The sequence below is a fragment of the Amborella trichopoda genome, chromosome 11 (genome assembly GCF_054954075.1).
Source record: "Amborella trichopoda isolate Santa Cruz 75 chromosome 11, AtrichopodaSantaCruz75HAP2 v2.0, whole genome shotgun sequence".
Classification (NCBI taxonomy): Eukaryota; Viridiplantae; Streptophyta; class Magnoliopsida; order Amborellales; family Amborellaceae; genus Amborella; species Amborella trichopoda.
The window spans coordinates 40,593,638-40,605,908 of NC_142346.1; the positions used below are offsets into that span (position 1 = coordinate 40,593,638).

The 12,271-nt window shown below is 35.4% G+C and overlaps 1 protein-coding gene across 3 annotated transcripts; it reads right to left on the bottom strand.

Moving 5' to 3' along the window:
• Window positions 1-2,582: 2,582 nt before the first annotated feature.
• Window positions 2,583-11,995, bottom strand: LOC18436948 (small ribosomal subunit protein eS7). Of its 3 annotated transcripts, none has more exons than XM_088850764.1 (7): window positions 11,834-11,995; window positions 8,524-8,718; window positions 5,976-6,066; window positions 5,798-5,871; window positions 4,873-4,996; window positions 3,724-3,906; window positions 2,583-2,944 (listed from the first exon to the last, which is right to left on the bottom strand). In XM_088850764.1, the coding sequence occupies exons 3-7, from the start codon at window positions 6,048-6,050 to the stop codon at window positions 2,822-2,824; spliced, it is 579 nt and encodes a 192-aa protein (XP_088706890.1). In that variant the 5' UTR covers window positions 6,051-6,066; window positions 8,524-8,718; window positions 11,834-11,995; the 3' UTR covers window positions 2,583-2,821. The 3 variants fall into 3 exon arrangements, with proteins under 3 accessions (XP_088706890.1, XP_088706891.1, XP_006847231.1); XM_088850765.1 differs by lacking the exon at window positions 8,524-8,718 and adding an exon at window positions 11,304-11,354; XM_006847168.4 differs by lacking the exon at window positions 8,524-8,718.
• Window positions 11,996-12,271: the final 276 nt, after the last annotated feature.

Below are 12,271 nucleotides of genomic sequence, written 5' to 3' on the forward strand. Positions count from 1 at the left end.
AAGAACGAAGAACAATGCAAACTTCTATGTACGACTATATGATCAGATAGTGGAGGAGGTAAGAGATAAGCATGTAGTCCAGTTTATTACGGACAATGCGCGTGCATGTGTTTCTGCGGGCAGCAAGTTGATGGAGAAGAGGAAGCATCTAGTATGGACCCCATGTACTGCACACAGCATCGATCTTATGTAAGAGGAGAACGGTGAGATCAAAATTGTGAAGGAGACTTTAGAGGAAGCAAGGTTGGTGTCGAGATTTATATACAACCACTCTAAAATATTATTTCTGTTTAGAGAACACTCTAAGAAAAAAGAGATAATCAGGCCTGCCATAACTCGCTTTGCGACCGATTACTTAGCTGTGGACTCCATTCGGGAATCTGAAGGTGCCTTAAAGATATTGTTTACCTGTGAAGAGTGGTTAAATCACTGCCTCTCGAAGTCTAGTATCGGTATAAAAGTGGACGGCATAGTCTCAAATAGGAGGTTCTAGTCTCGATGTTCCAATGTCGTAGAAGCCACTGCCCCTTTAGTCACGGTGTTAAGAATGGTGGATGCTGACGAGAAAGCTACCATGGGCATCCTTTATGAAGGAATCGAAAGAGCGAAATCAGCTATTGAGGAGAAGTGTAGTTTTGTTGATAAAGTGATTGAGATTATAGAATGGACGTGGAACACCAAATTTGGACGTCTAATTCATTATGCTGGTAAATATATGTTTATATCATTATAATATTTCATTTTAAATCATTTTTTTATGAAATTGTAAATGATATTTTTCTATCTATATATTTTATAGGTTACTACTTCAACCCAAAATTTTTCTATTTGACACCTGAACGTCCCTACAAGATTATGGAAGGGTTCAGATACATTGTTGCAAGGTTGGAGAGAAGCCAGCGAAACCAAGTAGCAGCAATATAAGAGGTATTATTTAATGTTTGGGTAAGAACTTTATTGAGTTGTTATATTTGTGAGGAATAATGCACTAAAACGAAATATATTTGTTTTAGTTTGCTATGTATAGGGATGCTATAGGATCCTTCGGAACTAGACTTGCCAGGAACTATCGAATTAAGATAGATCCAGGTTATCCCCCAGCTAATATTTTGATCATTCATATATTTAATCTTGTGAATTGTTCTTGCCCTTACAATGCTTTTTGCATTTTAATATAGCTGAATGGTGGGAGATATATGGTACTGATGTACGTCACTTAAAGAGGATAGCAATCAAGGTGCTCTCCCAGACATGTTTTGCTACTTACTGTGAGTGCAACTGGAATACGTTTCAATGGTTGCACACTAATAGGAGAAATCGACTCGCTTCGGAGAAACTTCATAAACTAGTCTACGTTCATTACAACTTAAACCTCCGAGAGCGACAAATAAGAAGAAAGCTTGAAGACTATGGGCCGATAGATTTGGACACAATATTTGTCACAGACACAACAAAGCAATGGGTAGTAAAAGAGGAGAAGCCAGTGTTGCACAAGAGAGCGTTCCTTGAGGCTATCGGTGAAGAAGATCTTGAAGAAAGTGATGAACAACATGAAATAAGAAGCAGTCAGCCAACGTATCCACAAATCGTCGGAGATGTCGGTGATATTGCACCTAATGAGGGAGAGTGGGAAGGAAGTCTAAGGGAAAATGAGAGAGATAATGATTCCGAAGCCACCCTATCCCAGCCATATTATTCACATATCGAATTCCAACAGCAACAAAGTAAGGATGAGCACGACAGTGTAAGTGAACATGAAGGATGAACAAGCTTCAAGGATTTTGGATTAAGAACACAACATAACACTAACACTCAAAAATTTGGATATAGTTAGATGCCTGCTAATATCGATGATTCGTTTTTAGATCGAATCAATGAATTATCAAACGAATTCAATCAATGGCACCAACGTGACAAAAAAGAAGAACGACGTCGTCTGTCGTTTTTTTTTTTAGATAATATGTTATTAGTTGTATGCTTTATTGCAGTCCATGTATATTGATATGTTTATTCCATGATAATTCTATATTTATCTTTTTATATGACGTAAATTAAATGGTAAATAGTAGTTCATATAGGGAAAAAACATAGCAATATTCACATATTCATACAAAAAAATGAAAATTCTTAATAAAACACCCTCATTTTTTATTGAATTCCTAAAAAATATTATTTATAATAAATATTAATAATTTTTCAATTTTTTTTGAAGCTTTAATCTAACCGATTCACCCGATTCTCGATCTGGATCGTTGATTCACCAATCTGGATCGATTTTTGAAGTGCCTGATCCGGATCACCGATCCCCGTTTTAAACCATTGATTTGAACAAATGTAAAATTTGACTTTCTTATTCATCCATACATATTCGATTCGATGACTTCATTGATTATGTTTTTATAAAACATAAAAGACGTTTTTTTATCAAATAGACCTTGGGAAAAATTTTTGAGTTCTAGCTAAAATTTTTCAATCAAATAATTTATTGCGCACGAATCTAAATAAGAACATCGAAATCGATAGCTCAAAATACGTGCTTCGTAACAGGTGTCCTTCGCTGGTACATCTAGCAAGCAGCACAATTTGCATAAAAGATATTTAAGTATTACCAATTGTACCGTGACCCCAACCCGTCAGATTGCATTAAACATACGCAGCAAGTGAAAACAGCTATGATTTTACCTATTCATGAGTAAAAAAAACACTTACAAAATTCCTAAGCGTCTCAACCCCAAAATTCAACTCTCCATAACAATTCAGTTTTGTGCCAAAACAGAAGAATGAAAATTAAATAAGGGAACGCATTGCTGCCAAACACCATTTAAGCTGACTCAGTCACAGGATACTCAAAGACAACATCCTTTCCGGAAAGCTTCCGGTAAACTCCGCTGAATGTCTCAAGCTTGTACTCTGTGTTGTTTCTCTCCTTAGGGTCCAGATAAACCTACACCATCAAACCCATTTATTCAGATATAATATCGAAGATCAATAACAAGGGAATTTTCAGGAACTCTAATGAATCAGGAAAAGACATTCTTGAGCAAATGTGATCATAGTGCAAAAACCTAATCGGCTGTGCATATGGCAGAGATGCAACATCTAGGGACCCAAAGCTACAGGTTTTTTTGTTTTTGAGGGGGGGGCGAGGTGCAGGCGAGGGCGTGGATATTAGGAACTATATATTTACATCCAGTGCTGTTGACTAATACCAGCCCAGATAACTCTGCATGACTAATCATTTGGTGGGAGCAAGATCATTACTGTAAAACTAATATCATCTCAGCCCAGATTTTTCTAGTGAAACCCACTCTTGCTCCAATTTTCAAAATAGGCTGCAATCAAACCCAATTTGCTTTGGGAGTGATCAAAACTGAAGCAACGCCATGCGCAGTTCACAGGTACATGAATCTAGTTGCAGAAACAATGGCATGAGATAACATAGACTGCAAAGTATATTCCTTAAGATCATTTGCAGAACCCTTCTTGGGTCAGAGGCCATATATTTCAAACTTCTACAAAATTTGATTAGAGATTTAGAGGCTCAAAAAAGAAATCTAGAGATAGCTGCTGCTCTTAAGCTTTAGAAACAGCAAGGAGTGAATATTTATAATGAAGCATGAAAGAGAGCGCAATATGCCTATAGCCATATCACTTATTCATTAAAATATGCAAATAGAATAAAAACAAGTAGTGAAAAGACTGACTACAAAAAGTTGTCCTCACCTTCATGATCTTGGATCCATCAAGTCGATACCTGATGCGTTTTCCGACAATCTCTGCCGGATAAACAACATCCTCCAACATGGCATCATGCACAGCAGTCAATGTGCGACTGCGAGGCCTTTGGACTGCAGAACCCTTCTTGGGTGGCCTCATGATCCTCCTTGTTGCAATCACAATAACATCCTGAATTTCAACAAGGATCAAAGCATGATAATCACGTGAAGAAATCAGCAAAAGGGACTTATATGTTACTAATGTATTTCTAAATAAAATAATACTTGAGATAACCTGACATTTAATCTTGAAATCAGAGATATTTTGTCCTTTTGAAGAGATGGTAAAAGTCAAATTTCTTCTAGATTTATTTTTTTCACAGGACATTTTTTCAGCAAGAAAACATAACATAGATGAAATGTCCAGTCCAGGCATAAACATAATGACTTGGCATGGCAAATTAGGGGGATGATAACGGCTCGAGATACCTTCGTATTGTACAGTAGAACCGAGGTTCTTTTTTTATTTTGCATAAAATGATCAAAAGACAAAAACAAAGGGCGTAGTTGTTTTTCATGAAAACTAGGTAAAGAGTGCCCATTAAGAAGGATGGGATGTGTTCCACCTTGAACTGTAAGTGAGGGGACAAGTTTTTACAGCCAATTTTCAGTAATATCATCCATTTTCTCATTTTAATTGGTCACCAGGATTTAGGGGAACAGTTTATACACCCAAATTTAGTAACAGCAACTGTGCATCCATTTCAGATATATTAAGTGTACTGTTTCCTTACATTTATCCATTGGACAACTTGAGGACACCATAAACAAGGCAACTATTACACTTTCTATTGCAATGCACGGGGTTGGGGGAAAGGTCTCTGATCACAAGAGAAGAAAGTTATCTAGGCAATGAATTAGGCAGGTCATCAGTAAGTACACAAGAATAAGAGAACAGAATTAAGTAGCAACATAACATAAAATGACCCAGTAAAATTTTTTTATTTTATTTTATGTTTTCTTTTTTTCTTGCACCAAACCAGATACACAAGTCACTGAATTTAGCATATTTTTTAATTTTATGCTAGAACTGTGAAAAATATAAGAAAAAGAAACTCAATAGACACTGTTACAAGAAAGTTCTGGAATATCGTACCTTCCCACTGAACTTCTTTTCCAGCTCTCTAACGAGCCTCACATGTATCTTGCGGAAAGCCTTCCTCAATCTGTAGGGCACATGGATCACCACGGCCTTCCGATTCCCAGATACATCAACTTGACTGCAACAGCAAAAAGATATTAAACAAGAATAAGGATTCAAGACTGAGATTCTCGAGCTTCAAGGAAGGTATCATTAAATCTTGAAAGACTATGAAGAACCAAAGAACCACATATAGTTGCTGGGATCTCCCAACCTAGGTGGCGATCCCACTTTGGAGCTCCAAAAAGGTATCTAGAAGGGATCTCAATTGTTAAAATTAGAGATCTCGCTCCCCGCTGTTAGGGATCTGGATCGCCACCTTGAAAACCATGATAATAACCAAAATAATGATTTCTTTATTTATAACTGATTCGTAATGCAACTATACTTTTAATATAGTTGCATTGCTATTCTTGCATTGCTTGTTACCTATAAATAAAGAAATTTCAATTCAAAGAGTATATATAGTCCTAAACTATGTATACACTTAAAAGTGGGGAACAAGATCCCCAAAAGTTCGGGTCAAGATCCCCAACATTTGGAGATCGCGATCTCTAAAATATGCATCGTATGGATGCCCCCAACCACAGGGATCTTCTGGCCTTTCACAATCCCCCCACTCCCGATCCCGATCCCAGTCCCAGTCCCAGTCCCACCCGATCCCATCAACTATTGTTCCACACGGTCACGTGTAAAAAGCATCCAAATGAAAAGAGGAGCACCCTGAACAGGAAGACCATCAAAGGTCTACCACTATCTCCCCATCTCCACTCATCATTTCATATATGATGGGAATGCAAATGAACTACAATTCCACTGGACATATGCTAGAGAATAATTTTTGTCAAGTACAATATGGACAGCAGTAAAATTCCCTTACGTTGCAGAATTAATGAAGAGATCCTTTAGGTCACTCTTTAGCTCTTGATTGCTGTTTTCCAAATCAAAGAATGCCTGCCAAAGCCAAACTTAGTTGAGAGAATGCAACATAGTAAAATTAAATTAAGGGAAAGGACCTAGCAGAATTGATTACTGAATGGCTTTAGATATTTGTTGACCTGAGCAACTGTTTCCTCGAACTCAGAAGGTTCAAGACCCTTGTCTTTCTGAATTTTCCTATAAGCAGTGAACATTTTGATGGCTCTTCAACTAAGTAAAGAAAACAACAATGATCAAGAACATCAGAAACAAACCATAACATCAGAAAAGAACCATTTAATGAGATTTTCATACTACAGACATTCATCATGAGGAAGACCACCTATTTAAGGCAAATTTATTTTGCTCATACATAGGATGAAACATCGAAAGTTAAAAAAAAAAAAAAAAAAATTATCTGGGATCCCTTACTGAGCACCTTTTATACTATAGTCTATCATACATAGACCATCATAAACCCATTTTCCCATTCAAAATGAAGATAACTATGGAAGTCCATTTCATTGAACGAACAGTTCCCATAACTTTCAATGTTCCCTTACATGTTATTCCTCATCCATTTGCTCAGTTAACTCTGTCTTTAACGTTTTTTTCTTTTGTTGATAAGTCAATTGTTCAGTTATCTCATCATTAACCCACTACTATGGAAGTTCTTTAATCTTGTCCATATCAGATAGACATTAAAATGATATTTTGGCTCAGCAACTTCCACTACCCATCCAAAATGGCTAGAAAACAAGAACTTTTAACAACCACATGAACTTTCTTAAAGCCCATCATAAATGCTATTAGTAGCTGCCTAAAATAAGCAATTCTATTGCATAAATGTTATTATTAGCTGCCTAAAATAAGCAATTCTATTGCCACTCCTAACTCAACAATACATAAGATTCAAACATTTCACCACCTAAACAACAATTTCAGGGTAAAAAGTAAGGAAAATTACAAAAACACCCCAAGACTAAACTTTCTTTACATTCTCCCCCACCTAGTTTTTCTATCGCAACTTTTACCCCAAAACTAACTTCTATAGAAAAGACCCTCCAAATCAACAAGTAATAGTTTGGAGACAAAAATACCCCTGCCCGTACATGAAGCCATCATATTTTCGCAGACGCTCACTCACAAAAGCCGGTCCGATAATTTACGGTGGCGTTCTAGCACTGAATTGTGGTGGTCCAGCAGCTCACTGTGGCAGGAAGGCACTTTTTGAATGAACGGTCAGGCACATAAACCAAGTGGTCTGGCATACTGTAAATGTGGTCTACCACTTAGACCAGGTGGTCTGGCAGTAGTGGCCCTCGGTCCAACACAAGGGTGTCGTGGTCCGCCACTTGGTATATTGTTTTATAAAGGTGGTCCGACAACTTTTGGTATGGGTTCCAAGGTAATTTTGTCCTTCAAACTATTGCTTTTTGACTTTGGGGAGCTTTGCTATAAAAGTTAGTTTTGAGGTAAAAGTTGTGATAAAAAAAATGGCTGGGGGAGAATGTAAAGAAAGTTGAGTCTTGCGTGGTTTTTGTAATTTTCCCTAAAGAGTAATCTAGCACAAAGCGCATGAAAAATTCCAACTTAAGCTTCTTATCAGTGTTTGAAAGTCAGCCAAGTTAGTCAGCCTTGGCACCCTGCCAAAGAACTATAATGCACAGAAGTGGGTACATATAAAACTTACATGACATTACATAATTTGTCACTAAAACAATAACATATGATGTATAACTATCTTTCCATATAACTTTTTTGTTTCTATGTGTGAATTTTTCTTACTTTATGCTCAATTGTTCAATTTTTCCCTTTTTTTAGGATTTTTCAGAATTTTTCAAGATATTAATCAACTTATATACCTTTTCCCATCTTTTGTAGACTTTTAAAATTGTTCATGAATTTTTTGCTTTTTATTTTTTTAAGAAACTTTCTTGTAATTTCCTTCACAGTTTTAGATCCTTTTTAGGCTTATATATTACTCCAGCACGTCCAGTAGGGTTTAGGAAAATGCTGAGTTCTGAGCCCGAGACAAGTTTTTTACCACTATTTCTTATTGGTGAATATTTGTAGCTCTAAATTAGCCCACATATCCAAGGGCCTGTTTGACAACTACAAGCATGCTATCAAGAACCTGGAAGTTCCTACTCCTTGCAAAGCAGCATAATCTAGCTCGTTGTACTAGAAAAACTGTGATTTGTAACCTGCATGGAATTCAGAGGGAGCCTAGAAACCTGTGCTTGGTGCCACTTGAAATTTATGACACCTGGAGACCTAGTAATTAACTGCCTTAATTCATACATCAAACAATTTGTATTGGGGGTAGGGGGCAATACTAGTTTATTGCATGAGAATGTATTAAGTCATCTACAATAGATCAAGAAAAATGGTATAGACCCCCCACCCCCCCAAGAGAAGAAAAAAAAAGTAATAAAATACAATAAAGAGCCTTAACCATTTTATAGCACTTTCATTCACTTTGTACTAATAATTCTATTTCCTAAATAATTCTTTCAAAAAAAACCTCTTCTATCAAAGCTCTTTATAAAGGAAACATATTTGTTTTCTTTTTTGAGAAATACAAGGAAACACATTTGCTAGTTTCAAATTCAATTTGTAAGTTGAGGTTATACACATCGAGTTGGATTTGTTTAGACTTTATCGAGGAGGAAGTGGAGTCCATACCTGAGAGCAGTGGGGCTAATGTTTTATCATGTTTTACAAGATACTCTCATGCAGTGTTTGAAAACTCGCTGAGTCGAACCGGACTCACCCGGTTCGACACGAAAATCGGCACCCCCGAGCCGATTCCACCATATTACGCAAAATTGCCCGTGTCTAGAGAGAACCGGGTGATTCACAGCGATAACTCGATGAGTGCTACAATGACACGAGCAATTTCAACGGTCTAAGGTCAAGTCCAAAAAAATTTCAAATTGAGGGGCATTTTTGATGCCACATGTCAAGCACATGCAGTGCATGGGTCTCAATCCCGCTAAATAACTGACTAATTTATTGATGGCCTAGCAGAAGCATTTATACCATGCAGACTTATATTAAAGCTTCGATGTGGGATAATTCCCACACATTGTGCACACAAAATCATTATAATGTTTAGATGGCTATTCAAAGTACACTATTATTACATGGTGCAGTTGGTTATGACTCACAATTTCTTCTTGGACGTCTCAACTTTGAGCCCCTTAGGCGCCATCCAACTTATTTTTTTTGCCTAAAAGGAAGAAAATAAAGTAAAAGGAAAAAAATAAAAAATAAAAGATCTTTCAAAAAAAAAAAAGTCTAAAAGGAAGAAAATAAAGTAAAAGGAAAAAAATATTAAATAAAATCTTTTTCAAACAAAAAATGGTAATACAATATTTTTTTTATTTTCTTGTCAATAAAACAAAAGGCAATATAACAAGTATTAAATGTAATATAGCAAGTATTTATTTCAAAAAATAAAATAAAAGAGTACAAAAAATTTAAAAGGTACCTTGGTAGCATCATTTTCTTATTTTTGTTGTCAAAAAAAAATGAAAGCATAAAATAAAAAGTATAAAAAAATTAAAAGGTAAACTTGGTAGCATCATTCTCTGATTTTTGTTGTCAAAAAAAAAAAAATGAAAGGTAATACAACAAGCAAAAAAAAAATGTAGCACAACATCTTATTATTTTTTTGGATTTCTTATTATTTGTATAATAAAATAATTATAAAATATAAACCAACAATTTCAATTTTAACATATAGTATTATAGTTAGTTCAATTACAATAATTTTGGATTATAGTTAGTTCGGTTGTAATAATTTGGATTTTTTTTAGCAGATCAACGTTTTCTGCCAATTCGAGATTTTAGTGGCCATTTTTTCATCGATTTAATTAATTATTTATTGTAGTTCATGAATGATTATATACTTTATCCATGATAATTCTATGATTTTTCTTTTGTATGATGTAATTTAATGGCTAAGATAAGTTCATATAAGGAAATAACATTTCAATATTCGCAAATTGATGAAAAAAATGAAAGTTAATAATGCAGTACCCCCATTTTTTACTGGATTCCTAAAAAACAACATTTACAATGAAATTTAATAATTTTTTTGGATTTTTTTTAAAGCTTAATCCAGCCGATTCTTGATCCGAATCGCAGATTCACTGATCCGGATGGGTTTTTGGAGTGCCCGATCCAGGGCACCAATCCTTTTTTTTAAACCACTGGTTAATATAGATATTAATTTCCAGCATATTGTAACAGTGTGGTTCTCTTAATATTGCAAAAATAAGGAGATAGTTGTCTTTACATATGCTTCTTATATATATATATAGATAACCATTCACATGGTTGTGCCACAATTGCGATGCAATTTCATCTTGCAACTGTACTCCTTCAACATGCTCCTCATTACTTTGAGTTGGTAGCAGATCATTGCAAGAGATGGAATGAACTACAAACATGAATCAAATACACTCAGTGTTATGGTGTTTGCAGTTCTATCTAATTTTGCTTACTTTAAATTGTCCATGGTAGGCATTGCGACATGGTGAATGCATCACCAATGTAATATTTATCTTCCCTTTTTGTTGATTAATAACCAAAACTTTGTTATTGAATTTCATTTATTATCAAGTAGTTCCAATAGCCCCATCATGACTGTAATTTCCCTTGGCTGCAGCAATAGTATTGGTCCTTTTCTTCTCTCCTGGTGAGTTTCCCTCATGCAACTGGTACCAAATGTTGGGCTTGTGAAATGGCTTGGGTAACTCAAAGTGGTAGACAAAGTAAATCTTGTGATTTGCTAATCTGAATCAATTCTTGGATATGAACATTGGTTCTGCATATAGTCTTTAGAACAAGATGTAGAAAATGTTTATAGCATGCGATGTATTGATAAGTACCATGTGTAGGAGGAAGGTGATGTGAAGTTGCAGCTTTTAGAAAAATTTTGTATCTCAAGTTCTTCCATCTCATAATTTATCTCACAACCAAAAGCACAATTAATATATATATATATATATATATATATATATATATATATGGTCAAAAGTAAACTCTTTTTTGTCTAATATGAGATCCAGCACAATACTGCTGCGTTCCCTCTGAAGAAGCAATATTGCCAGATTATGTTCACCTGTGATTTGTTGTCCTTTTCTGATGTTGTATATTTTCTTTTTCGAGCTCTGAGTAACAGGGTTCATTGTTTTCTTGAAAAAAATCTAACAAGGTTGAACATTACGTCCATTATTTACTATAATTATTGCTTGAATTGTAACGTTTTAGTGCTTTCTCTAACAGATCATAATTATTCTGTCAAATTTGAAAAGATTTGTTTTTTTTTTTGTATGGTTATGCAGTTATCTTGTAGTGACCAATCAGACAACATAAGAACTTCCAAGGAAACAGCGCATTTCATATCTGAGGTATGCCAAATTTGTCTATAAAATAAAGGTAGAAGAAAAACACACCGGGTGTTGACCCTTTAAGCTAGTGACTGGAGAGCTCCTTTTGTTAGCAATCTAGGTTATAGTTTTGAAAGATAAAATCAATATCGATGAACCCTCAAAATCAAATTTCAAATCAATAGCAATACAACTCCATGAATTTTATCATTATCTACAATATAAACCATCCACAAGCACCAACAGTTTTCCAATGATAACTGCTACATCTCACTTGAACTTTTCTTTGTTAAATCATACTGAGATCTTGCAAATAAAAAACGAGTTATCTTTCTACAGTTTTGCCAATATAAGAAACAGTAGTGGGAAAAAATAAAAAACATTTAATCCAAAGAATAACAACGAAAACCAACTAAAAATCACATTTCTATGAAACCCATTCACACAACTGATACTTAACAGTAAGGAAAAGGCACCAAATAATAATCAAAGGACAAAAATGCTGAAAAAAAACTAAATAAACCAAAAAATATAAAGCATAAAAAAAGCAAGAAAAGAAAGAGATTGAGAAGAAGAAGAAGAAGCAAATGGCGCACCTGTATATCCGGTGACCAGCTGCTTGCTTGGGGTGGTAATAAGACAGATAAAGGCGATCTCTGTAAAATAGAGGAAGAGAGAGATGCAAGAGAGAGAGAGAGAGAGAGAGAGAGAGAGAGAGAGAGGGGACGAAGTTCAGTGGGGGAAAATGGAGCTCGGGTAGAGAAAGGGGCGGGGGGGGGGGGGAGAGATGGAGAGAGGCGTGAGGGGTTAGGGTTTGGGTGGGGTGGGGGCATGGACATTTTTACGGGAGGAGGAAAAAGTAAATTATCAAAAATACCCTTCTATTTTCAAAAACATTCGAAAAAAGCCTAATTTGTTTTTGGAATGGGAAACCATTTATCTTTAGAAAAAGTTTAGGACACGGTTTCTATCAGCCATGTACAAATGAGTTGACTATTGAAAATATATATTTTGAGATAAATTTTCGGACCCAA

Excerpts from the sequence above, each read along its gene's own strand:
- LOC18436948 (XM_006847168.4), bottom strand. The coding sequence starts at position 6,050 with ATGTTCACTGCTTATAGGAAAATTCAGAAAGACAAGGGTCTTGAACCT. Across the intron at positions 5,872-5,975 it reads TCGAGGAAACAGTTGCTCAG|GCATTCTTTGATTTGGAAAA; the intron begins GTCAACAAATAT and ends TGGCTTTGGCAG. Across the intron at positions 4,997-5,797 it reads CTCTTCATTAATTCTGCAAC|TCAAGTTGATGTATCTGGGA; the intron begins GTAAGGGAATTT and ends TTGCTGTTGCAG.